General features: G+C 41.1%; 4 protein-coding genes and 1 long non-coding RNA gene across 6 annotated transcripts; 2 read left to right on the top strand and 3 right to left on the bottom strand.

Moving 5' to 3' along the window:
* Positions 1-215: 215 nt before the first annotated feature.
* LOC145458444 (NADH dehydrogenase [ubiquinone] 1 alpha subcomplex subunit 8-like) lies at positions 216-3,122 on the top strand. Its single transcript, XM_080336814.1, has 5 exons — positions 216-409; positions 578-741; positions 1,359-1,439; positions 2,604-2,697; positions 2,888-3,122. The coding sequence occupies exons 1-5, from the start codon at positions 272-274 to the stop codon at positions 3,023-3,025; spliced, it is 615 nt and encodes a 204-aa protein (XP_080192940.1). The 5' UTR covers positions 216-271; the 3' UTR covers positions 3,026-3,122.
* Positions 3,123-4,299: 1,177 nt separating this feature from the next.
* On the bottom strand, positions 4,300-8,975 carry LOC145458443 (putative RNA-binding protein Luc7-like 2). The gene is made up of 8 exons (XM_080336812.1): positions 8,815-8,975; positions 7,826-7,917; positions 7,477-7,575; positions 7,307-7,417; positions 6,894-7,037; positions 6,654-6,830; positions 5,434-5,606; positions 4,300-4,692 (listed from the first exon to the last, which is right to left on the bottom strand). The coding sequence occupies exons 1-8, from the start codon at positions 8,873-8,875 to the stop codon at positions 4,554-4,556; spliced, it is 996 nt and encodes a 331-aa protein (XP_080192938.1). The 5' UTR covers positions 8,876-8,975; the 3' UTR covers positions 4,300-4,553.
* Positions 8,976-10,144: 1,169 nt separating this feature from the next.
* Positions 10,145-12,836, top strand: LOC145458445 (uncharacterized). The gene is made up of 2 exons (XR_013921143.1): positions 10,145-10,190; positions 12,508-12,836. It is a non-coding gene; the product is annotated as an uncharacterized LOC145458445 (long non-coding RNA).
* A 2,237-nt stretch (positions 12,837-15,073) lies between these two features.
* Positions 15,074-20,973, bottom strand: LOC145458685 (PDZ and LIM domain protein 3-like). 2 transcript variants are annotated; one of them, XM_080337134.1, is made up of 7 exons: positions 20,764-20,973; positions 20,294-20,445; positions 20,104-20,170; positions 17,191-17,264; positions 16,015-16,111; positions 15,754-15,881; positions 15,074-15,341 (listed from the first exon to the last, which is right to left on the bottom strand). In XM_080337134.1, exons 1-7 carry the CDS (start codon positions 20,869-20,871, stop codon positions 15,206-15,208), a joined length of 762 nt encoding a protein of 253 aa, XP_080193260.1. In that variant the 5' UTR covers positions 20,872-20,973; the 3' UTR covers positions 15,074-15,205. The 2 variants fall into 2 exon arrangements, with proteins under 2 accessions (XP_080193260.1, XP_080193259.1); XM_080337133.1 differs by lacking the exons at positions 15,074-15,341; positions 15,754-15,881; positions 16,015-16,111; positions 17,191-17,264 and adding an exon at positions 17,965-19,253 and having other exon boundaries at positions 20,764-20,971.
* Positions 20,974-21,207: 234 nt separating this feature from the next.
* LOC145458684 (electron transfer flavoprotein subunit alpha, mitochondrial-like) lies at positions 21,208-22,565 on the bottom strand. The gene has a single exon (XM_080337132.1). The coding sequence runs from the start codon at positions 22,497-22,499 to the stop codon at positions 21,504-21,506; it is 996 nt and encodes a 331-aa protein (XP_080193258.1). The 5' UTR covers positions 22,500-22,565; the 3' UTR covers positions 21,208-21,503.
* Between the last annotated feature and the right edge of the window lie 3,176 nt (positions 22,566-25,741).

The following is a 25,741-nucleotide window of genomic DNA, read 5'->3' as shown; positions in this document are numbered from 1 at the left end:
TATTCCGGGCATTTTTGCTAATCTGATAATATGAAATGACTTCCGTCGTTCACGTCGGTCCCGTGTCTCCGTCGTCATACGTAAGTACCGGCAATACATCGGTACGGTTGATTTGCAAGGGCAAATGAGATGAACGCTACTTCAGTTGGGAAACTGGCAATTGTTATGATGGAATAGTTGTGATTTTCATGGTCCAACTTCTGCTGATATAGCACATAACTCTGACAGATTGTCTTCTTGGCAGATGAATACTTTTTAAAATTGTCTAAATATGCCAATACCTACTCTGAAAGAAGCTTTTCCTGGCTATGTGCCAGTGGAAAAAGAAAAGCTAGATCAATCGGAGAAGATTTCATCCCAGTTAGATAGCGACGTAAAAGAAAGCCTACAGCGTATCAAACGGGGAGATGTAAGTGAATATAATCGACATCACTACATTTATAATCCATACAGTATGTCATCATTCCAACCAATGTTCCCTCTAATTTTTGAAGAGTCTGCGCACACTCACCAACTCACTGCGCATGTGCGCAGCTTAAAGGAAACATTGATTCCAACCCGCTTCTAATTTCCCCAGCTCGGGATTCCTGAACACGCATTGAAAGCTGCTGCATACCAATACGCGGAAAGTTGCGATCATGTGAATAAAGAATTCATGTTGTGTAAAAAAGAGGAACGTGATCCCAGGAAATGTCTGAAATACAACGATAAAGTTAGTGCGTGTGCTGAAGACTTCTTCAGGTGATTAAATATTATTTCTTGTATGCTTTTAAAACTCTACTTCAAAATATATCTATAATAATTTATATTCATTTTTTAAATCTATGCAATAAATCTACACAGTGGTTGTACTGCATTGCATGAATAGTCAAATTGAATTTCAGTCAAATTAGTTGTGATAATTCTTCTACCCAGAGTGGAAGTGGTGGCAAACGTCACGCGCAACTTTCCATTTAATTCCTTAATTATTCTATGGAAGAACCCCTTCTGTCACGCGCAACTTCTTGCCGAAAACAACCACTAATTCCAGTCTGGTCTTCTACCTATCCCATCTATGTTGGAGAGCCACCAGTAGCACAAGTAGGCCTACTAGTAAGACGGGTTCACAAGGGATGCCAGAAATTCACTAGTTCATGTATAAGATCAATTGGGATACTAAATTTAATGGTTTATTGGCTATGGAAGCTGATGTGTATAAATAGCCTAAAATAAATGTGCGTCGTGTGTCCACGTTGTCCAGTTACCGAAAAATAGGTGCTGATGATATAGTAAAACAAAATATTCAATCATGTGTATTCAGATAAATATATTCGGTAACGAATAATAATAGGCTTACAGTTTTTGACTGTATTTAACAGGAAAGTGTCAGAAACCTGTACGGATTCTTTCGTCAAGCTGAGTCAATGCATAGAAGAAAACAGCAAAAGACGATTGACAATGTAGGTTGCATGAGTTGTATATAGTTTAGTGAAGAAACTAATACTAGCAAGAGGCATTCTAAGTTATGAGCGGCATCACTGTAACTGAGTGTAAGCACTAGTTGTGATATGCAGGCTACCAGCTATATTTATAGTAATCTCAACTAGCCTGTCGTGTTAGTGATCACCTTGGTGTGACCTAGTGTTGGGATGACTCGAGTCAACTTTTTCGTATAACTTTACTTGAGTCACTTTAGAAAAATGTCTTGACTTGACTCGGAGCTTCAGAAATCTGCATTGACTCGTGACTCGGAGCAAAATATACGAGTCAATTTCAAGTCATTTAGTATACGGTGTCGATTAAATCACTGTAGGCTATCTTGCGTATGTTGGGATTGTTCGAGATAAGCCGGTGTCACTTGTGAAAGCAACCAGTCATTCACTGATCGTACGTCACACTTATCCTGCATTGTTGCACCACAAATAAATTGGATGCAAACAAAACGGTCACAGCTTACGTTGTCGTAGCTTGCTGGTAGTAGATTAATCTAATAGCAATGTGTCTGTTTCTTAGACGGCTCAATGCTTACGTTGTGCGGGGCTCACCTTTGCCAACCCTCTTGTATGATTCAAATCGAACAAATATAGTCTGTACGTACCATAGCAATTTGTTTCAACTTCTCAGCGCTTCGTATTCGGTCCTGTATTTTGGCTGATAATAACTGACTACCGGTACTCGCTTATTTTAATAGCAGTTCTACGTGTGCGTGAGCGATACGTCTTTTTTGCATGTTAATTTAACTTCATATTCGTTATTTGACTCATGATAAATGACCAATTGATCTGTCTTTCACACCGCTAGCAAAATGTAATGACTTTGAATCATCACTCATGCTTCGAAAATTCAATTTGACTTGAATTGTGACTTGACTCAAGTCACCTCCAAAAATCGGATGACTTGACTTGACTTGAGTCACCTTCAAAAATCGATTGACTTGAGTTGACTCGAGTCAAAATTTGCAATGACTCGAAGGTAGTGACTTGATCCCAACACTGTGACCACATTGCTTACAAACTCCTAGCTCACTTGGAATTGTTAAGGTCAAGTCCGACTAGATCAACAACAATAATTCAAAAGTATCCAGTGTATTGCAATTTTATTTACGACTTTTCTGTGTTTTGCAGGTGTCGCACGGAACAATTTGCTTTCGATAGTTGCGTATTCAATAAGCTTGGGTTTGATAAATTACCGCACGGTGGATTACGAGCTGGAACTAAGGTATCATTTCACAACTCGATAAGGTTGCACAACTACAGTACGGAATGGAAAAATGAGTGAAAAACTATGATTTTCATATAGTTCACCCTATATAGCATGGCACAGAAAATTTAGCTAAACTTGATCGATCTGACACAACTGAAAGCAGTAGTCCACCAAATAGCGTTTTAATCACTGTCATGATCAACAGATAAAGACCGATCGTCCAAAACCAGTCAATCCCTTGAACTTCGAGGGTCCTGTTCTCGACACGAGAAGACAACCGGCTCCGGATTTCTTCGAACGGCCGATAGGACAAACGAGGGACGGGGACGAGAATTTACCATGATCAAGGGACAAACAGAAATATAACTTTTGTGTGAAATTGGCTGCAAGCCTCGTCCTTGCCAACGGGGCAGCTTGAATATAATGAGGTTTCCAAGAAAGCTGTTATACAGAACCAGAGGTGGTCAATTAGTAAGCACTGCTACTCAAGTATGTCATCACTCAATTACAAGTAGAAATAACGATTTCAGAGGCATGTCAGAACTACAAGTAGAAAATGGTCAATATAATTTCACCCACTGAAGATTTTTTGGCACCACAGAAATTCTGATACAATTGAACAATATATCTAGGGGAGAGGAGGCCAAGATGAGACATGCAATTACAAGTTTATACAATAATTGAGGTGTGGGGGTAAGATGAGACAAAACCCTGGGGGTAAGTTGAGACATGCGTATCAGAGGGCTTTTCTATTGAAAGCCTCGCAAGATTCAAAAATTTACTGTTGAAGGCATACATAATGTATTATTTATCTAGTAGTTTGCCAGATTTGACATTACAAGACCAAATAATAATGAAACTCTTGTTGTTGCTGGATCTCATGGATAATTGGTTTTTGATGTCATTTAAATTTGTATATGATGTACAAATTCTTTTTAAATGCTAATTATTCCATGATTATTACATTTTATTCAAGATGTTGCTAGTTGATTCATCATTTGGGATGAATTGGTGGTGTAATGAGCAAGAATTGCTTGGTGTCTCATCTTACCCTCGCCTGGGGGTAAGTTGAGACATTTGAGCAATGATTTTTGAGGGCCAAGAAATCCATCAGTAGGTTGTTCAATATAACTCAAGCCATCGTCATAAATAGTACAGATCACAGGCTTTCGATTGGTACCAAAATTAATCCTGGGAAGGCATTACTCTTCGAGTGGCGTTGAATTATCAGAAAAGTGTCTCATCTTGTCCTCCTCTCCCCTATATAACACTTAGCATATTTTCGGCTGACAGTCGTCAGGGTTCAACGTCAGCTGCCAACAGAGATTCCAAGGAACTTGTGTATGAATAGTGGTATATCACCCATGACGTCACATGCAAAAGCCAAATGTAAAAATTGGATTCTTTTCTGTCAACAGAAGATAGAACCTCTTGAGAAAGTAGCTACTTGAGTACTTGCTAGAAATACCACTATACTGACCAACTAGAACTGACCATTCTGGTCGCCAACAGGCTAGTAGCACCGCTCTTCATAAGTAACTTATAATATCTCGGCAATAATTGACTCCCTTGTTGCCACACATATTTCAGTTGACATTAATTCATTCACCACGCATATACACATTTAAAAACTTTATTTTAGAGCTCAACACAAGCATCACATCTGCTATATCTTGAAAAGATTATGGTTCAGACCCACAAAAAATACCAAGGCCGGGCTGGACCACGTTGAAAAAAATTTATCAGCCTTGACTCAATCGCCGAGGACAATCTGTTATACCATCGAAAATACGGTCCGGTCATGTCCATAACGTAAAACAAGGTCTCATGACGTGCCATGATGACGTCAAAGCAGTCCCCTTATCGCCTTCTCATCTTCTGTATCGTTCGCGCGACCTGGACCTACGGTAGTGCCGACGCCCGTCACGAGACCGGCTGCGCGACCGCCGCCTATGCCTGTCCCGGGATCTGCTCCGAGACCTCCGGCGCCGTCGTTCTGACGACCTGGACCTATCCAATAAAACCCGAGTTACAAACCCGAAGCTAATGTCTACCATGTGAACCAGGGGTGGGCAACTTCTCCAGATGGCAGGTCGGATATGAGAAAATCAACTATTTGTGGCGGGTCGATACTGTAATCACGTATTTATGCACGTAATCAATTTTAAAATAGCAAAAGTTTAAAGCATAGAGACCAAAAAACAGTATTGAATGAATTCTGTGGTCGATCAAACTTATCAACAACTTCTTTGCACTCTGGCCTGATGGCCCTCAGTTAAGACAGCAAATGTCTGTAAAACAGAGCAAGTAGTTTCATGGTCATATTTCTCTGTTTGGCAAACTTGGATTCATTCAGTGAAGCATAAAATTTGTCAATACTTTGAGATTGGACGTAGTAAGAAGATGGAGGGGGATTGCGGCAGACTGCAACCGTCTGCGGGTCGATCAAAATCCCGTCGTGGGATTTTCTCAAAATTTGAAAAATGGACATAGGCTAGGCCTACTTGATTCCACAGTGACGATATGAGCTGTGAAAGAGAGGGTCTGATTTGATTTGAAGACGAAATGTGGCTCTGTTCGTCAACAATGCCACCTCGTTTCGGTTGCTCATGTTTAGATAAACCACCAGATATATCGCATGAACACTTGAAAATAATTCTTTAGGGCAACCTTCTACCTAATCCGAGCAATTTTTCAACATAGTCATGCAACAACCGGACAAAGTTCGATACTGCTGATGTAAACCCTCACCGTCTTCTCCGATCATAGGAGTTCCGGTCATACGACCCGCGGTGACCTCTGCCGTTTTCGTCCCGCCTGGAATCAGCCGTCCGACTACGCTTGCGTTCCTCGGCCTCGCGGGCCTCGGTCATTCGACGTTCCTTCACCAAATCTATATTGCCGCGTTCCTCTTCGACTTTTTTCTATTCGCAAACAAATTCCGCAATCCAAAAACAGCTACCGATAACAAAGCAAGAGAAAGCAGTATGGTGTTTGAAAAATGTTGAAGGCCGGCAAACAGCAGATTTCCCGGTTGAGAATGGCCTAGTCTGGGTTGTGGGTTCAGAGTATATGCAGAAAAAGCGAGCTACTAAACCTCGCTATCAATTAACAGAAAGTTGGGAAGTAACCTGCAACAGTATCGTTACAACAATAAACCAATCGGGCATTTCACATTACAAAAGACAGCTTAGGTTTTTGTAATAGGAATGGTATATAACAGAGGCGGTCAGCAACGAAGTACTACCTTTCGAAACACTCTAAATAGGTTTCGCATACTTGTGTTGCTTACACAAGTGGGCATGATCGTGGACTATTTCACCTTCAAGTTTATTAGGCAAAACTAGGCATAAATTGCTTACTTTTCTACTTAGTTGGAAGTCGGTACTTGTATAAATTTATGTTACTTTTACTTCTACTGAGTACCCACGACGGCCACTATTATCTACAATTCGTGACAGCAAGAAGAAACCATGATTTACAACTTTGTAATAACAGTTTCACAAACGTTAACCTCTTCGCTTAAGTGGAAACTACACTCTGCCAGTTTCTGCTACAGCCGATTCGGCTTAAAACAAAAACCATAATAGGTTTGATATCAGAAAAGAATGTAATAAGATATCTGCGCGAACCAGAGGTGGTCAGTAACGAAGTACTTCTACTTTTTGAAGTACTTGAAGTAGATTTTTCCTACTCGCACTACTTTTTAAGTAGCTATGAATTTAGACTACTTCTACTTGACAGTTTTGTAGGCAAAAATAAGCGTAAAATACCTACTTACTTACTTACTTGTGAACCACCACTCCTACTTCTACTGGAGTAGAAATTCCGGCGTTACTTCTACTTCTACTTGAGAAGCAACGTTGACTACTTTGACCACCTCTGGCGCGAACTCAATCACATATTCCTAAAAGGATGTACTGTAGCTAGCAAGCACGGGAAGGAATTGGGATTACATCAGCAGTACTCACCTTGAGCTTTTGATGCTGTTCCCTGATTTCTATGAATCCGAGATGCAGTTTCCCAGCAAAATGATCGGCCAGCCGGGTGTCGTTATCGTGCAAGCCAAGATAGGCGGAACACACGTCGCAGACTCTCAGTTTCTGCTGTTGGTACGTTGACGCGGGCATCGAGTTTCTGTAATTCTCCTGCAGAAAATCGAAAAGTACCCGTGGTGGGGCACGGAGAATACCATGCTAAGAAATACAAACCTCGGCCTGTGCCTTTTCGACTTTCACGTTTTCAATTTCGTCCAGTTTCTCCTTGGCTTGTTCAACTTCTCCTTCAGACCCCAATCTCTCAGCATCAGCGAGCATTTCGTTAATTTTATCTTCCAGAGCTTGCACGGCATCTTCCTAACATTTTAAAATTCTGTATGAATCTACTCAGGAGAAATTTGACACAGCTTTATGGAGACATCAAAATACATATTTTAGGGGATTCACGAATTGAGCATAGATGAAGCAAGAACAGACTGACCATACCATGCTACACTAGAGAATCCCACACCGTACCAAGGCTCTACTAGGTAACGGTGTGAAGAAGGCATTAACCTAAACCAGACAGAGTGTTAAAACATTTGATATTTTGCAAGAATTAGTAAGGAAGACCTATTCGTTCAAACCTTTTCTTTGACCTCGGCGCTTATTTCAGCCTGCTGTTCAGCAAGCTTTTTCTTGGATACCTCAATTTTCTGGTCCGTGTCGGAAATGAACCTCGTCAAATGTTCAAAAGCCTATAGAATAATTTTCATTTAGACAAGGGTAGAAGGCGATATTGCAATGCAAAACTTGCGTCAAATTCATAATAATAGTTCTTGCTCTTCGAAGCCATTTCGAAGTCCGCCTTCAGAGCCAAATCGTGAGTCTTTCGGCATTGTCCAATGTCAGCTCGCTAGCAGCAAAAAATATGTCGTCAAGTGTTATGTTGAAAAGAATAGAGTTGGTCGATTCATGGCATGTCTTAACAATGAGAACATGAAGACTGAAAAACATACCAAAAATTTCTTACAAAAGTTTCTCGTTGCAATCTAACATCTCTGTACAAGAAATAAATGTGATTTTCCAAGTTCATATTTTTCCCTGGTTGGATTCTGTTTAAACTTTGCTTAGAAATTTTATAAAGCTTTCACAAGAGTACTTACAGTTCCCGAGAGAATTTCATGAGGACAGCACCCGAGTAGAAAAGTTTTACAAACTTCTTCGTCACGGAAACTCACCGAGTTGGGATCAATACCTGCGTAGCAAAGGATTGTTCAGAAAATCACAGGAAATATGTAACTACACAGGAAGAACGATAATATGTGAACTAGTAGTGGCAAAAAAGAAACCAAACAAACAAATTCGAAGGTTTACTTTAAATTTCATATAAATTAAATGAGTAGCTTACAAAGTAGGCACACGCCACACAATCGGTGGTAAAACACAAAATATCATCATTAGAAGAAATGAAGAATTGATTCTTGGTGATAATTTTTCAATATTTAAGCACAGACTTTGAGGCATTCGTAATGCTCTTACCAAACTGTAATGGGATATTAATATCAACAACTGTCCAACTATAAAAGGCCAACTCAGAACCAGGATTTCTACTCAATTCACTTGAAATATGTGGTTGCAACCATTTCATCTACTCACCATTCTTCTTTGCCCATCTGCTGATATGTGTTTTTGATACATCAACATAAAAGAATATAAACTCACTATCCCACGGGAGATTTCACCTCTCAAAGTAGAGTCATGATTATATCGACACCGGGATGAAGATAGACGGTGGCATAACCCTTTTTTCCTTTGATGCATTTTCAAATAAAGTAGCATACCAACACTGTCTAAGTTATATTACGATATAAAACACACATATGAGCGAGTAAAATATTGAAACGATGAGTCCAACTAGAACATTTCACTCACGGCAGCGGCCAACTATTCTTGGTAACTATCTCCGCGACGTTCTTACAATCACGTATGGTTTGGAAAATGATAAAGCCACCTTGACATGAAAAGGTTGAAAATAAATCGCATGACAATAATAGAACAAGTATAAAATGTCAAACAGTGATCATAAATAGATTATAATATATTATACAACACTGAAAATTAATATAGGAAGTATAATATATCTTCCACTCACCATCCCTTTGCGTGCCCATCAACTGGTCAAGCATATCCTTCATTTGAGCTTTAGCAGACATCTTGCTCTGGCCACCAATCGCACCAGTTTGAGAAGTCGATATTCAATTTGAGACAGTACAATGTTTTATTTGTATACGGAAAACTGTACAATACAGAGCTGCAGTGATATATTATATCATAAGTTCTCGGATATTATACATTAATAAGACTCTTAAAATTAGCTACCGTACGGTATAGGGCAGTCGTCTCGTCAGTAGATACTCAACTGTATGTTGACCTGTTTGTTGCACAATGATGATTATACCGAGTATTGTGTATCGAGCATCGACAAAACTGGGTGACCTCAGATAACTAAATTTGTCAAGGCCATTTGTTAAGTACATTAACCCTGGAAACCTAGTTTGCCGCGCGGTATTGGCTGGATAGCAATGAATAAAAACGTAACTATACGGCGTAATCTGGAACTAGCACTAGTCTAGTAGTATAATAGCCATACAGTGACACACTGACCCCGGCACCGTATTTTCAAAAATCTGACCCAGCCAAGGAGTTGAATGTGAATGGGATATTTCTATTCTTAACTATCGAAGTTGATAAACCTGAATAAAGCACAAAATAACAACGGTGATACACGGAAACTCAGCGCCGCCATTGGGATAGAAGCAGAAGCAGAAGCAGATTACGTAGTTCCCCAAAATAACACGCACGCACGCACAACACACTCACGCAAATACCACTGAGGCGCTTTCTGATAGTCAGCTGGCGCTACATTTCATCATCATCATTGGTTTATTAGCAATTTTATAGTTCAATACACCACAAAAAATGCGATACAATGAAAAGAAAGGAAGATGTCGAAGCGACTAGGAGTTGTCTATGGAATCAGACACCCACCTTGGCCTAGGCGATGTAAAGAGGAGGCATGCACACTGAATGAAAGTAAAGAAGATAGTATAGAAAAAGGAAGTGACAAGAAATAGGGCGGCATGTCATGGGAAGCGAGATCGATAGGTCAGTCGTGGTCCGGTAATCTTGAGGATGGACTTTGGATGGACAGTTTGAATACTATCAACTCTGGGGTTACCGTACGTCCTCTTTTAGGATTTGTCCTCCTTTTCAGGTTTTTAAAAATGTCCTCCGAGGACGCCTGAATGTCGTCCTTTTTGAGATTTTGTCCCTTTTTTGAGAATTTTCGTCAAATTGACTGTCAAATTATAGTGACATATCGTAAATGAGCACCGAAGTAAAGCTCCGGCGGGTATTTCCGGAGCTGAGCCGGAAAGATGACCTATTGACCTATGATCCTTTTTAGTCAACCACCTGTAAAAACGTGAAGGAAAAACTGTATTTGGCCGCAGAGCGACAAGCTTTGACGTGAGTCAGTATGTTTTTATTCATCTCACAAATAAACACAACATGTAGATTGGAATGGATTGGGAGACGACGGGGGACTGGAAGGTCCTAGCTAGATTCAGTCGCCACCCAGTGTAGTTGTAAACGAGTAAATATGGCAAGATGTAGGAATAGGAATATCAAGACTAACGAATATGACAGTCGAGTTAACCGATGGACATAAAAATTACAAAAGTGAAGTAATGAAATTACTAATGTTCAATCGCATAGGCTATATGCCAATTGCCAGTCACGAACAGGTAACGGAGATGGTCAGTAAGTCAGTAGGTCAGTAGGCCTATAATGTCTTCTACTTTTTTGGAATAGGCCTATATATGTACTCCATCATCATGATCATCATCATTTTATAAATTTTTTTTATCAGATCAATGCTCGACAAGATTGCGATGCAGCATATAATTGAGTAACAGACGCTGGCGACCGCTGACTACAGTAACCTACGGCAGCGAGATTCAAACAATGCCACATCAAATGGTCTACGCTCAGAGGTGGTCAAAGTAGTCACCGTCGCTACTCAAGTAGAAGTAGAAGTAACGCCGAATTTTCTACTCAAGTAGAAGTAGGAGTGTTGGTTCACAAGTAAGTAAGTAAGTAAGTAGGTATTCTACGCTTATTTTTGCTTACAAAATTGAAAACTGTCAAGTAGAAGTAGTCGAAAATCATAACTACTTAAAAAGTAGTGCGAGTAGGAAAAATCCACTTCAAGTACTTCAAAAAGTAGAAGTACTTCGTTACTGACCACGTCTGTCTACGCTAGATGCTCATTACTTTACATTTAAAAGATCATCGCTCTATCAAATATGCCGGACCTGATGTGTGGAACAGTATCCCGCCGGCCATCCGACAGTCGACGAGCATGTCCAGTTGTCCACATTCAAGTCGAAATACAAGCAATTACTACTAAATAAATACAGTCCATCCTCAAGATTACCGGACCACGACTGACCTATCGATCTCGCTTCCCATGACATGCCGCCCTATTTATTGTCGCTTTCTTTTTTCTATACTATCTTCTTTACTTTCATTCAGTGTGCATGCCTCCTCTTTACATCGCCTAGGCCAAGGTGGGTGTCAGATTCCATAGACTGCTCCTTGTCGCTTCGACATCTTCCTGTCTTTTCATTGTATCGCATTTTTTGTGGTGTATTGAACTGATAAAATTGCTAATAAACCAATGATGATGATGATATAGGCTCAGGTTGTTCTAGTAGAGATATCCCAGAGTGTTCTACTCGGAGGTTGTAAAAAGTAGTCAGCGTTTCTACTCAAGTAGCACAGAAAAAATCTGTAATATTCTACTCGACTGCAAGTAGAAGCAGTGTTGGGATGACTCGAGTCACGACTTGTTGACTCGAGTAGCCTAACCTTTTTCGTATGACTTGACTTGACTCCAGTCACTTTGCAAAAATGACTTGACTTGACTCGGCGTATCAGAAGTCTGGATTGACTAGGAGCACAATTTACGAGTCAATTTCTAGTCATCAAGTATGGGGTTACCCTACGTCCTCCTTTAGGAGGATTTGTCCTCCTTTTTCAGGTTTTTGAAAATGTCCTCCGAGGACGCCTAAATGTTATACTTTTTGAGATTTCGTCCTCTTTTTTTAGAATTTTGGTTATACACAGGGCAAAATTCGACCGAGATACCATAAAATAGCACTTAACTAACGCTAAGGCGGGTATTGCGAAAGTTGACCTTTTATTTTTTTAGTTTTTTTTAGTCAACCGTCTGATAAAGTGAAAGAAAAAACAGTATTTTGGGCGCTGAGCTAGAAAGTTGACTTTATTTAATCAACCGACTACGAAGTGGAAAAAATTTTCCATTTTTTCAGGCTTTCCACCGGTATTCTAAGCTTCAAAATTTTGAAAAAGTGTCCTCCTTTCCCGATTCCAGAATATGGTAACCCTATCAAGTAATCGGTGTCGATAAAATTCACTGAATTTTGCATATATGTTCAGATTGTTCGCAAAACGCTGGATGGAGTGTCGGAGTCAAACAAAATTTAAAACACTGTTGGAGTCGGATTTGTGGAAACATTTAATGGCTGGCGCCGGTGTTTGTGAAAATCCCCCGACTCCGACTGCTGCATTAAAAACGAACCAACCGTTCTCAATCGATACTAAAATGAGATTTTTAGAGCTGCAGAATTTTTCCCGTTTTTCTCGCAGACGGATTTTCACAAACTTCATTTTTGCTAATTAATAACATAGGTTGATTAACTTGGTAAAAATAGCAACTAAAATGTAATAAACGTATGTAAGATTCTGAATATATTTACAGGCATGGTGGAGTCGGAGTTCTGTGAAGAAAATATGAAGAGTCGGTGTGATTTAAGTTTCTGTAGTTGGAGTCGGGGGTAACAAAATGAATCGACTCCACAGCCCTGCATTCAACAGCACAGCAGCTTTTTGAAACTATCGCACTCATTATCTCTTGTATAGCCTACTTTGCATACTATTCCTATCCGCCGCTATGCCACTTCAAATTACAACTTATACACAGGCTAGGCAATGTTCTCTGCTTGGCGTAAAATCGTAAGGAATAAACTTTGCTATAGAAATGCCAGTCTCGTATTGCCGTTCTTTACTATCTGCCCTGTCGTACTCAGGTATAGTTCACTTTGCGTACATTATGAGTATTTGCTGCTGTCAATTCAAACCCAAATCTACGCATATAAAAGTCGTAAAAAGATTGGAAATCGGTCTCTCCCGTTCGAAAATGTATCATTGTCGGCTGGATACCAAATCACAACCTTGACCAAAAGATTAAACCATTCTCAGATATTCCAATTCCATCTCAACTGGCATCCTTGCTTTGCTAGTCACCCGCATGATCAATCGACTCGGGGGAGACTATATAGCGTCAAATCAGGGATCTAGATATCCCTGTGTCGAATAATGACCGCCAGTACTATAATCACACCGCCATCCACAGCGAAGCAGCCTATATCCTATTTATTACATATAATCGAAGATGAGACCATAGTGTCCTATATGGTGTCGACACAAGCAAATCGCACGGTTCAATGAAATTGTATCACGTCACAGTTTCCATTTGGCTACAGGCAATTTGACGGTGATTTTTGACCGGCTTGTCGAGCATTAAATTTGATGAATCGGGTATCAATCGAAAGCTGACGCTGTACTGCTTGCGAAAATATAAATTTTATTCCACTCATGGCCCTGGAACCCCCACAATCAGCCCCAAATTATTCATTGTCGAGTAGATTGGCAGTGTGACGCAACAATGCTGTCTGGCGAAACTAGAGACTAGCTCAAGAGCAAGGATGCGGCCGAGCCGCGAGAGTGGGATCAGCTGACGTCGCGGCAATAGCAATGTGCAACCGCGCCACAGAGAAACGCTGCGCTGTTGATACTTTTTCTATGCGCTTCGGTACAAGCGAGCACACACCAGCCTTTCCTTGACTTGTAAGGGTAGAACTGGGTCCACAGAATGTATTAGGGCCCTACCAATTTTCGCGCAATATCCTTCAGCTGATAGCGATATTTCTAGTAAGAAAAATATACTTTCAAGTAATAAGATTCACTCAAGACAGCAAATTTAGATAATGTCATATTGTAGTAATACAACTACAGTGTTGAGTTTTCACTCTAGTCCCCATAAGCACCACGTCGGTGACCTTGACACCAAATTCCGAGAAGGCGAAAAAGTGCAAACTCTGTTGGGCTGAATGGACAATGGACATTCAGTTATTCACAGATGCGAAAAAAATAATGCAAATCCGTTTTACGTAAGTTACATTAGGAATATAAATACAGGCTACAGAATGAATATAATTCAAATATCTGTGATACCACTGTATTACTTTTGACGCAAAAGGTCCCCGGCATTCAAAAAAACTGTTTGGTGATTGAAAAATGCCAAACCAAATTCCAACGTCAACGTTTATAGTGATATCAGATATATTCCAGTGAAAAACAAAGGTATGAATTTGATGGTAACATTTTGGAATCATTTGGCAGGTATGGCCCGCAAGCTTTCTAGTAACGGATTGAATCCGGACAGTGATACCACTTTAATTCGACACTCCTGCTGTTGAACTTTATTCAACAATCAACATTTTACCTGCTGCATTCGCGGACCAAGTCCTACCCATACGGATCAAATAAAAGCTTGTAATGTATGCTCATGCTCAATGCTCCTTGCTCACACTTAACCATAGAAGAGACTATAGAAAGTATCGACACCCGCCATTAACAGCGCGACGGGTCTCTGGAGCCCTACGCAACAATTGGGCTAAGGCAATCGATATCATAATAATCTGACATATCCAATGTAGACTACTTAGACGTAGCCTACATATCTCTATCAGCTGAAGGATATTGCGCAAAAATTGGTAGGGCCCTAATACATTCTGTGGACCCAGTTCTACCCTTACAAGTCAAGGAAAGGCTGGTGTGTGCTCGCTTGTACCGAAGCGCATAGAAAAAATATCAACAGCGCAGCGTTTCTCTGTGGCGCGGTTGCACATTGCTATTGCCGCGACGTCAGCTGATCCCACTCTCGCCGCTCGGCCGCATCCTTGCTCTTGAGCTAGTCTCTCGTTTCGCTAGACAGCATTGTTGCGTCACACTGCCAATCTACTCGACAATCAATAATTTGGGGCTGATTGTGGGGGTTCCAGGGCCATGAATGGAATAAAATTTATATTTTCGCAAGCAGTACAGCGTCAGCTTTCGATTGATACCCAATTCATCAAATTTAATGCTCGGCAAGCCGGTCAAAATTCATCGTCAAATTGCCTGTAGCCAAATGGAAACTGTGACGTGATACAATTTCATTGAACCGTGCGATTTGCTTGTGTCGACACCATATAGGACACTATGATGAGACCATTATATATTACAAAATCATTTCTATATAACTCATAATCGTGACTGATATCTAATAACCGCAAAAGAGCGATAGGATTTGGTATGCAATGTGGCATAATGGCATTTTACGCCGGATTTTGTTACTAGTCTTGAACTAGTTCGGAAAGAATCTTGAAACTTCTGGATTGAGTTTGACCGGGCCGTCGAGCGTTTTGTTTGTGCACGGCTTTATACACAGCGGAATTCACGTCTGGAGTATATGCTGATTCATCCTGAGCTCTGCAAAGGAAGATGAAATTTGATGAAAACCAATAATCCCTCTATCAATATACTTCAAGGCTTGTATGTATGAATACCACTTGCTTATCTAAAATGGTTGGTTCTAAAGTGGATAGGCTAGCTAGACCCAGAACCCAGGTCGCGTGTGCAATCCAAGGTTTCTAACGGCAGATGCTTTTATGGCCTGTTACCAATAGCATTTAACATCATCGTCGCTAAAGTGTCGGCTACAGTCACTATATACCGATTGAAATGTGAATTTCGTGCCGCAAAAATTCTCGCACTGCTCATCTGTTTTAATCATATTACCACCCTATAGTGTCTATTTCCGGTTTCCAGATGGGGCATATTCCTTGATCGTGATAAGGATTGAGTTATCAGGTTCAACACAAAAAGTTCTGTCTGAGCTCACCCGGGAAGCGAAACCCCAAGGGATTTCGCCTGAGCTTGCACTGAGTCGATGATGTTGTCATTTGAATACATCCCCATGGGAGTGTTGTACTGTGCGTGTATCAATTTTGATTTCCCGGGACCCTGCATCTGTGAAATTCGAGCACTTGGTCAGACTTTGCATATGAGATGGCAAATTGATAAACAGAGACAAAATATATTGTAGGGCACACTATATTCGACATATGCCTTATCCACAGCAAATTTAAAAATTCCTTCTCACCACCATAGGTCCTTGATTGAAAACTGCTGCTTGCTTTAATGCATTCGGATCGAAAGCTGGCGCAGAGTCGGGGTTCATCACTGGGGCACTTATAATTCTAGGAGTAAGAAAATTAGCATTGGGGTTGAGTATTTGGCGCAACACGCTGATGGGAATCATATTGAATGAGTTGGCAAAGGGAACATAGGGGATACGATTACGCAGGCAGTGGCGCGAACAGCGAACTGCGCCCTTAAGAATATTCAATTCGGAAGATATGATGTCCTCTATATGTTCAATGCGTCACAATGAATATGAGACGTCACATCATTATTGAAACCTGTTCTCCTCCTCACATTTGCAACCATTTAGCCCCCTATAGTTCCATTCGATAAATCTATACCATGATAATTTATAGGACAAAACTATATCGACGTATAGTCATGTCATCTTGACATAGGCTACACATGATGACACAATGAGCGGCTTGGCGTCAGCGTTCAAATCCAAATATTCGAGAAAAATAGTTCCTCTTTCCCCTTTGTCTATCTCTATACACTGGTACCTCGCTCACTTTTGTACCAACTGCGCCGAGTAGCCCTAACTAAATTAAAGTGACGGTCATAAAAACAGTAGGCTTACGGCGGAGTGCGATCCGAATATGTACAAAAATCAATCATTTTTACAATTCATAGTCCACATAAAATCACACAGGGCACACCAATACGTCAACATGAGACAGCTTAATTCTAACTGAACGATTCCTGCAATAAGGGGATATGCGGCATACGCTCAAAAACATGTGAATGCACTGCACAGTAGGGCTGTTCAAAAATAACTTTTTTTCCCGGATTCCAGCCATTCACTGATTAAACTGTCAGGTTACCCTAAAAAACGCTGCACACCAAATTTGATTCGATTCTAACAAGTATAGGACTCCGCAGATCCAATTAAAATTTTTAATTTAATATGGAAAATTGAAAAAAAAAATTTCAAATTTTTCTGCCAACCCCATGAAATTGTTGAGCTGTCTTCAAAGGCGTTGCAAAACAAATTTGAGTCAATTCCGACCAGTAGAAGCGGAGTTATGTGAGTTTTTTGATGAGAATTCTCGGATTATCCTTGATCGGTGCAGTGCACAGTGCACAATGTATTTTTGATAGGCTACGTTAGCATTGATCTCCGCTCAGTACTCACCTCGGAGATCCTGCGGAGCCTTTGCTAAATCCTTTAGGAGTACGATTGTGAGACGATCCAGCATGCGTTGGTTCCTGATGACAGAATTCATCATACATTCAGTTCAACTACCAACAACAAACGTTGTTTGTTCAGTTTATTGTCTATGCCCGCGGTTGCACGAATGCAGTTGGGCACAACTTATACACCACCTTATCGACAACGGTTGGAAATATGCTTGTCCTCCCGTGTATCCAATGCAATGCTACACTACGCTATAAACAGAAATGAGTTTTCAAACTCATACGGGATAAACTGCGGTACGTAGCCTAGCTAGATAGGAATGATGGAACCAATTGCTGTTCAAGTACCACTGTTATATGTGTTAGTAATCGTCATCGTCAGTAGGCCAACTCGACCACATTACTCTCGTCTCGGCCGTCTACCTACGCAGATATAAAGCGAACCTAGTTAGTTCTCATGAAGCTGGTCGACAATGCATCAATTGAACCGCGAATACGTCGAATTACTTCCAACTTTAGCTTATGCTACCTTTCGACATTGGAAAATTGTCTTATCGTACGGGATGGCGCGTCTTTCCTAAGTCGTAAAATACTAAAACGAGGAGTCCCTTACACTAAACCTCTGCGCCTTTAAAGTCGGCTGCCAAGATATCTAATCAAGCACCCCCCTACAAAAATATTCACTGCTGCGACTTTTCAAGATATGTGGTGGCATTCATGCGACACACTCGCTTCACCAACAATGTCTGATTCATGCTTTCAACGCCATAAGTGCAGTAACACTCCATCAAGCTTGTTTTACTTCAATCAAAGGCAACAAACGATTTCTGGAGCGATGTAGCAATACTGCGAATGCAAGTGGAATGAATATGTGTAATCATAATAGTATAGCAACGAATGGAACTGTCGAGATAAGAAACGTATACTAGCATCAAACTGCATTTGCGCAAGGATAAGGAACACTACCATTAGCAAATCGAATTCGCACAGGTGCATAAATCAGTATTATCAATTATTCGTTAACGTTTCCACAAATGAACAAGGGCAAAACCCAAAGGGAATGAAGTGTCTTGAATCAAAATTTACGAAAAATCCACAAGTTTACTCGAACCATTAATGGCTTAATTAAACTAGTGGCATTGCGTTTCACGAACACGGGTAACATTAGACGAGCGGGTAGAGTGACTACTATTTTGAAGCAGAACAATTTTCAGATGTGTGAGGGTGTGTGGTTGAAATCACTTTAGTCAGTCTTGTGAGACCATCCATAGTACCAGACTGTACTACTTAAGATACGCGATGATGTTAGAAAAATTAGCAAGGTTCAGGCAATTTTGAACATCCGCCATTTGCGTCATGATAAATGTTCTGATCGAACGCACCGTAAACACCGTTAATAGCGTGTGAGTACTCGAATAAATAATCATTATATTAGTAACTAAGCAATGAGTATTTGAGGGTATAAGGAAAGGCCATTTACTGACCGACGTTTTTCTTATCGTACACATCGCCCACATTAGCCTTGGAATAAAGACCGAGGGATTGGCTGGCGATCACGGTACGCGCAATAATCGACTTGGGCTGGGTGAGGACTGTGCTGACTGATGACGAATATTTTTGCGACGGACTGGCCGCGCTTGGCTCGGCGTTTAGAACAAAATCTGGCGGTGGCGGTAGGTCATCTTCTATATCGTTGAACGTGTTGTTACTATTATTCGCGTTGGTGGACTTTGAGCCCGGGAAAGGCGAAATTTTTCGATTATACTTGCTCGGATCGTACGCATTCGCAGGCTTTGAAGCAGCCTGGCTGTCGGAAGCCTGAATACTAGCAGTAGACAATGACTCGGTGGCTTTAGCCACTCCATCATCCGTCTCGCCCGTTCCTGACCCGGTTGAAGCTTGAGGCTTGGGCTTGAAAGCCACAGGCCTAAACCCGGGTTTCGCCTCCGAACTCTCAGCCTCGGTTTTCTTCTCCGGGCTGGTCGGCGTGTCCGGCGCGCCGAAAGGTTTGGCGCGTCTGTTGAACTTGGATAGGCGCTGCTGCTGATCTTTCACCGCCGTCTGCGAAGTGTCACAACAGGCGTGTCATGCAAACGCGAAAAAAACATGCGATTCGAAGCATGCGGCATGAAAGATCACTGCACACTGCGCGCAGTGCTCGCCATCATAATGCGAAAAAATTGCGCGGCGCGTCTTGTGAATAAGTGCGTGTAACAACGCGCATCCAGCCACGATTCAAAACACACCTCAAAATGTATTCAGTAACTCTACAATCTTAGCGAGAAGAGTGCGTGCTGCGTATTCACAGCCAAAAGGTGGTGCACGATAACTCAAGCTAGCGTACCTCATAATTCAGAACCCCGTTCTCGGGGTGTCGATCGAAAATTTCACCTGACTTGTTAGCGACTGAGCAGTGTTTACTTATTGGAGAGTTTCTTTTTAATTATTGCACGGTTTGGTCCAATCATAGTTATCAATCGGCGTTTTTCTTTCTATGCATATATTCTACCGCTAGTACCTTTGGGTACTCCGCGGAAGAGCCGATCGTGATTGATTTTTGGTGTACGTACAGCATTGCTATAAATCCTACGTCCAAAAGTGTATATCTTCTTCATACTCCATTTCTGCTAATTAGAATTTGTCAAGCATCACTTGGATTAGTATGTCGTGATATAATTCTGACGTAGGTTATGTTCACGTGTACTACCTTTCGGGCGTGAACACACTCTTCTCGCTAAATGTGCGTATATCATCTGTGTGGCTGTACTCGAGAACCCAATGAGTGATATTTCCTGTACGAGCACACTGAGCAGTTGAACACCCATTACGTTCTAGCATGACACGGTATTCAATGTTCTCGAGGCTTGCAAACCGGCTACTTGTAGCAGATATTATGACACGGTGCACTTACGTAAACACTTCGATCGCCTTCGACCTTGAACTGACCTCCCGGTAATTCAGTCACTGTAGCAGCATTTCTTAACAAAATCATGACAAACCATGTTTTAATAACATATCATCCAGAGCGGCGTGCAACACAAAGTTATTTGGCGTTAAATCTGTTCAACGGCCGGACGTGGTTATTTTTAATACCGACTTACTTCTCCAAAACTAAATGCAGCGATCCGACTGCTTGCTTCACAGCTACCTCGCATTCATCTTGCGTCATTTGGCTGACATATTGATTGTTGATAGCTATTAGCACATCGCCAGACGCGACGCCACTTTTCGAAGCCAGACTGCCTGGTGTCACCTAAAATTGATGACAAATATAATCATCGCAAACTTTACATGGAGATTAGCTTCTTAGTTCACAAACTGTAACGCACTGCACCTGTAGCCACTAGCCATGTGGAGTCAATTATCAGACAATTCTACTTGAAACCAAGTAGGCTACAGTGCCTATGATGATAACATTGCATTTACAAATGTTCTTTAACACTACATAAGAATAGTTTAACTTAGTATCAACTTTTTACATCATACAGAGAATATACCATATTATGTTTCATACAGTCCAATATCCTACCATACGTTGACTAATTGAAACCGAAAATTTGAACAAACTCACCCTTGTTACTACGATTGGCTGGTTAAATTCCTTGCCGCCAGATATTCGGAATCCCCATGGTGCACCGCCAAACAGTGTCACCGAGGTTTGCACTCTTGACTGAGGCATGATTTCCAGCTGTTGAACTCGTTGAGCACACACAGCTTCTGTTACCGGCCTAATTACAGCTACCTAAAAATTATTGGTCCCAAATTGTCAAAAGTGTTAACACTTTAGGCTAACCAGTGGTTGCATGACTACAGAGAAAAATTGCATCAGAACAACCACTCAATTTATGCCAGTAAAACGGAGCACGATATCATAAAGAACTACAATTTATATTTTTGATCATAAGTCATGCAAAACTATAACTGAATTGACCACCAAACTCAACCTATAGCCCAATGAACAGTAGATTGCGACGTTCGCAATCAAATACAGTGTTTCACATCTAAAGCATTTCCACAAGGTTTCGTGATAAGAATTGTTCCATTATGCTCATTACTACACAACTTAAAATTCCTTCACAATTCGGTTGAAACGAATTGCAAGCTATCATAGAAGTTCTCAGTGAGCAGTCAGTCGGCTATCATACTATTATTACCATGCGACACATCAGCGCAACATCAGATATTATAAAGGTATTCCCCCCGTAGAAAGGTAACGATTAAAATTTTCAACTTTAAATTCTCTCTTTTATCCATGAGGAATGGGACATTGCTGAATTATAATAAATAAGAATCGACATTGGGTACGTTCGATCAGTCCAGCATTTCTGTCATTTGAGGAACAGCTTTGAATAGATCCTCAACAAGTCCATAATCAGACACCTGAAAAATCGGTGCTTCTGGATCCTTATTGATAGCGACAATCGTCTTGCTGTCTTTCATTCCGGCAAGATGTTGAATAGCACCTGATATTCCGACGGCGACGTACAATTCAGGAGCGACGATTTTACCAGTTTGACCGACCTGCATGTCGTTTGGTACAAAACCAGCATCTACGGCGGCTCGAGAAGCCCCCACCGCCGCGTTGACTTTATCGGCGAGAGCATAGAGGAGCTGAAAATTTTCACCGTTTTTCATGCCCCTGCCTCCCGATATCACAGTTTTGGCCGCTGTGAGCTCGGGCCGGTCACTCTTGCTTAGTTCTTGCCCGACAAAAGACGATTTGTCATTGTTGATATCGGCAGAGAAATTCTCCTCCGAGGCGCTGCCACCTTCCTCAGCTGCCTCAAAACTGGTTCCTCGCACTGTTAAAACTTTCACGTCATGTCCCACTTTGACAGTCTGGATAGCGTTGCCTGCGTATATCGTTCTGACAAATGTGTCTTCAGATTTGATATCAATGATATCAGATACTACTCCGACGTCCAACTTGGCGGCCAGTCTCGGAGTTACACCTTTTCCGAACGCACTAGCTCCGGCGAGGATATGAGTAAAATTAAACTGCGACTGTGCAGCTAGCACCAGCGGCACAATAGCTTCCGGTAGGTTACCATCGTAAGCACTATCTTCAGCTACCAACACTTTCTGAACATGTTGAGCGGTCTTCAATTGTGAGGCGGCCGCCTTGCAATTTTTTCCAGCCACCAAGCAAGTCACGTTCCCGCCGAGTCTACTCGCGGCCGTCACTGCGTTCATAGAAATCGGAGACAAGGTATCTCCGGAAAGCTCAGCGATAACCAAAGTGCTTTGGTTGCGAAGAGCATTGAGACCGCTGACAGCAGGTCGATGGAGAAGTCGTCTCAAAAACATATTAACTAATATTTTAGTAGACGAGTCTATAAAGAAAGCATACAACTGAATCGAATCATAATATAACAAGATGACGGTCAGTCAGGAATTCTATTTCCAATACAGTTCAACTACAGCGCATATTATTTACATTTTAGTTACTAGGTGGCGTAAGTTCACAAAATTGGGCGACAATCTATTATATGTTTGTGATATACATAAAGACCCAGCTTGCGGCCTTGAACCAGTTATTTTACATCAGCCTCTCCAATTGACGGTACAAATTCAATCATCATATGTAGCCTACTTTTTTGTTATGGTCTCTCCACGAGTGTGTTTATTAGCCAGCAAGTTACAATCGCAGGGCCATGCTTTAATTAAAAGCTAAATCCATAGCAAGATTTACTGACCTAAATCCAAAATAAGGCAAAGGGTTAAGAGAACTTTTTGGGAAGTATGACCATGACCATAGGAGCATTTTCAATAAACTATATAATCTTATTGGTAGCTTGACATGATTTCTGCAAGTAATTGTACATGTCAATACAATTCCACTCTGATATTCCAATTGTGTTAATTTACGTGACAGCCTACAGTGCGGAAAGGTTGCGTATCATTCAGGCTAAACAGCCGCTCAAGTATTAGAAGACTACACACAATTGTCGGTAATCTGATATTGGTAAAATAAATTAATTCTAGAGAAGTGTGATAACCCTGCTACCTCGTTACATATGGAAGGAACCAGAGTGGAATTGGTGGCAAACCCTTCTGTCACGCGCAACTTATTGACGAAAACAACCACTGATTCCAGTCTGGGGAAGGAATATGGCTGGGGGAGTGTCCAGACTGGAATCAGTGGTTGTTTTCGTCAATAAGTTGCGCGTGACAGAAGGGTTTCTTCCTAGAATAATTAAAGAATTGAATGAAAAGTTGCGCGTGACGTTTGTCACCAATTCCACTCTGGGGGAGTGTGGGTATTCGTTTGGTATATTCTGAACGCCTAAGACGTCAATGTCACAATGGACAGTCTGCGACCATCTCGGATCCCACTCCACACAGGCTACTCTTTGTTATCAGCATAAGGGATATCTCTAGCATTAAAATTATATAAACAAATAAGAATTTGTACAGTTGAAAATAAAAAAGGAATAGCAAAACTGAGTAACCATCAGGGACACATATAATGTTGTGTCTAGTATGCTTTATTGCCCCATCCGAGAAATGTTTACATAATATTTACATAATAAGAATAGCATGAATAGGAAACTCAAAATGACTGTGATCGTGTGACATGAAATAATGCTATATATATTCATGCATATTACATCGGATAACGCTAGTCTTCCAATATTGTATATCTTACTGATCACTGTCCTCCGTACTTATCGATCAGTGCGTGATAATTGAAAAAATTTCTCGTCGCTGATCAATACTTCACGCGATATAACGCAGTCAGATAGCTATGTCTTACTACGTAATATCGATGCGACACACCTCATTCCACACCATTCAAGGCCGCTGATCAGATCAGTTATGAAATACTAATGCTGAAGTAAGTTAACACTCTTTACATATAAGATAGGTTCTCTGCAACCAACCACCCTTCTATATATTACAGAAAGACGATGCAAAATTGCCTCATAGCTGAGGAAAGGCGACTAATAATTGTATTTATATAAACGATGCGATACGATACGCTCAGCTGGTCCGGCCATTGTGGTCAACCCTCAGCTGACGCTTGATAGTGTTGACCTGACCTTCCGTTAGAGAGCGCTACTGAACGCACTGAACTAACTCACGGATAGATACGCAACACCCGTCGTCACGCTTGCTTGCCCGAAGATAATTACTGCTCAGCAATCTGAAAGCAGCATAATTGCTAAGCACATAGCTGATGACCTGAGCGCTCAAATTGAATAAAGTTGATCTCATTTGAAAGCTACTGTCGCACTGATTTCGAAAATATACATTAAAATTTGATCAGGGCAGCGGAACCCACTAAAAATTCACCTCAAAGTCTGAAAATCTACATTGTTGTAAACAATCGCAACCATGCGAGGCCTATTGTTATGGTCATTGTGCTGCGTCTCTGCCATTGTTAGCAACAATGCCGATTGTCGGACTTTGAAGGCTATTTCGAGCTGGTTCCATTCCCTTAATGAACTTTTAATGTATATTTTCAGAATCAACGCGACAGTAGCTTTCAAATAAGATCAACGCTATTTAATTTGGGCGCTCAGGTCGTCAGCTACGGGATTAGCAAGTATGCTGCGTTCAGATTGCTGAGCACTAATTTCCTCCGGGCAAGAGAGCGTGACGATGGCTGTTGCGTATCTATCCGTAGGTTAGTTATCTATAATCAATACGTCTCGACTAGTATTTGGTAAGCTATGTGGCCTAGTTATCTGATTCTACACTGTAGTCATGTAGTGCGAGGTCTTTATTGATGTATTTGATTTCAAGTCGTTTCGACATCTAAGGTCGTTGGTCCAGTTACGCCAGCCCTATATTTTTCTCGGTGTGTCCTTTCTGCAGGCTTATCGATAGCGCCTTCATTTTTCTTCTGTAAGACACTGCCAATATATATATGCAACTCGGGCGGATTCTAAAGTCGACCTCGGTCGGACTCGAACCCGCAGCACCCGTGTCCCATGGTATGTGATCTTTCATCAGATTGCTCGAATAAGTTACACGCTTATGAAGATGCCTAACCTGCTATATTCCATTACGGACGCGTAACACTTCTAAATACATCAAACGCTGAAAGATACTAATTACAGCGTCCAGCCTAGAAAAACTTTCAATTACTGCCGCGATTTTTATCGTTTATGTCTACAAACGCCAGCACGATTCGAGCGAAGCTAAACGTTTATTTATCCATGATTCTGGGAACCGAATGACGTTACTTATGAGACGGTTATTATTAACGTAGCCTGATTATTCTTTTGCTAAAACGACAGCTTGATGATACCCATTCCCCGCGCAATCTCCTTCAAAACTGCGTTTTGAACAGTTTCGCATCCCTATCTGATGTCCTGAGATGAAGCAGAACTGATTTCTGAAAGGCAGTAACTTGCAAAGCGATTTCTCTCGCACCTCCAATCTCGACAGCTGTAACTCTGTTTGATAATAACATAATATCCCCTTAACCCTTTGCCGACGCGTCACCGTGTATGCGCCGCTTGAGTACAGTTGCTGACACTTCAATGCCGATAAATTTGATATTTTAATACATTATTTATTTATTATAATATATTATGTAT

Source organism: Botryllus schlosseri, chromosome 16 (genome assembly GCF_051294905.1).
Source record: "Botryllus schlosseri isolate E-star chromosome 16, Bs_hap1, whole genome shotgun sequence".
In the NCBI taxonomy this organism is placed as follows: Eukaryota; Metazoa; Chordata; class Ascidiacea; order Stolidobranchia; family Styelidae; genus Botryllus; species Botryllus schlosseri.
The sequence above is the reverse complement of the archived record's forward strand: the minus strand, read 5'-3'. Positions and strand labels throughout refer to the sequence as shown.

Coding starts and splice junctions, on each gene's coding strand:
- LOC145458685 (XM_080337133.1), bottom strand. CDS start 20,871: ATGCCTCAGTCAAGAGTGCAAACCTCGGTGACACTGTTTGGCGGTGCA. Junction 20,171..20,293: donor CTGCATTTAGTTTTGGAGAA/GTAAGTCGGTAT, acceptor GATTTTGTTAAG/AAATGCTGCTACAGTGACTG. Junction 19,254..20,103: donor AAGGCGATCGAAGTGTTTAC/GTAAGTGCACCG, acceptor GACACTTCGCAG/ACGGCGGTGAAAGATCAGCA.
- LOC145458443 (XM_080336812.1), bottom strand. CDS start 8,875: ATGTCTGCTAAAGCTCAAATGAAGGATATGCTTGACCAGTTGATGGGC. Junction 7,418..7,476: donor ACTATTATTATGAATTTGAC/GCAAGTTTTGCA, acceptor ATTATTCTATAG/GCTTTTGAACATTTGACGAG. Junction 5,607..6,653: donor AACAGCATCAAAAGCTCAAG/GTGAGTACTGCT, acceptor GTTTGCGAATAG/AAAAAAGTCGAAGAGGAACG.
- LOC145458444 (XM_080336814.1), top strand. CDS start 272: ATGCCAATACCTACTCTGAAAGAAGCTTTTCCTGGCTATGTGCCAGTG. Junction 410..577: donor AGCGTATCAAACGGGGAGAT/GTAAGTGAATAT, acceptor TAATTTCCCCAG/CTCGGGATTCCTGAACACGC. Junction 1,440..2,603: donor AGCAAAAGACGATTGACAAT/GTAGGTTGCATG, acceptor TGTGTTTTGCAG/GTGTCGCACGGAACAATTTG.
- LOC145458684 (XM_080337132.1), bottom strand. CDS start 22,499: ATGTTTTTGAGACGACTTCTCCATCGACCTGCTGTCAGCGGTCTCAAT.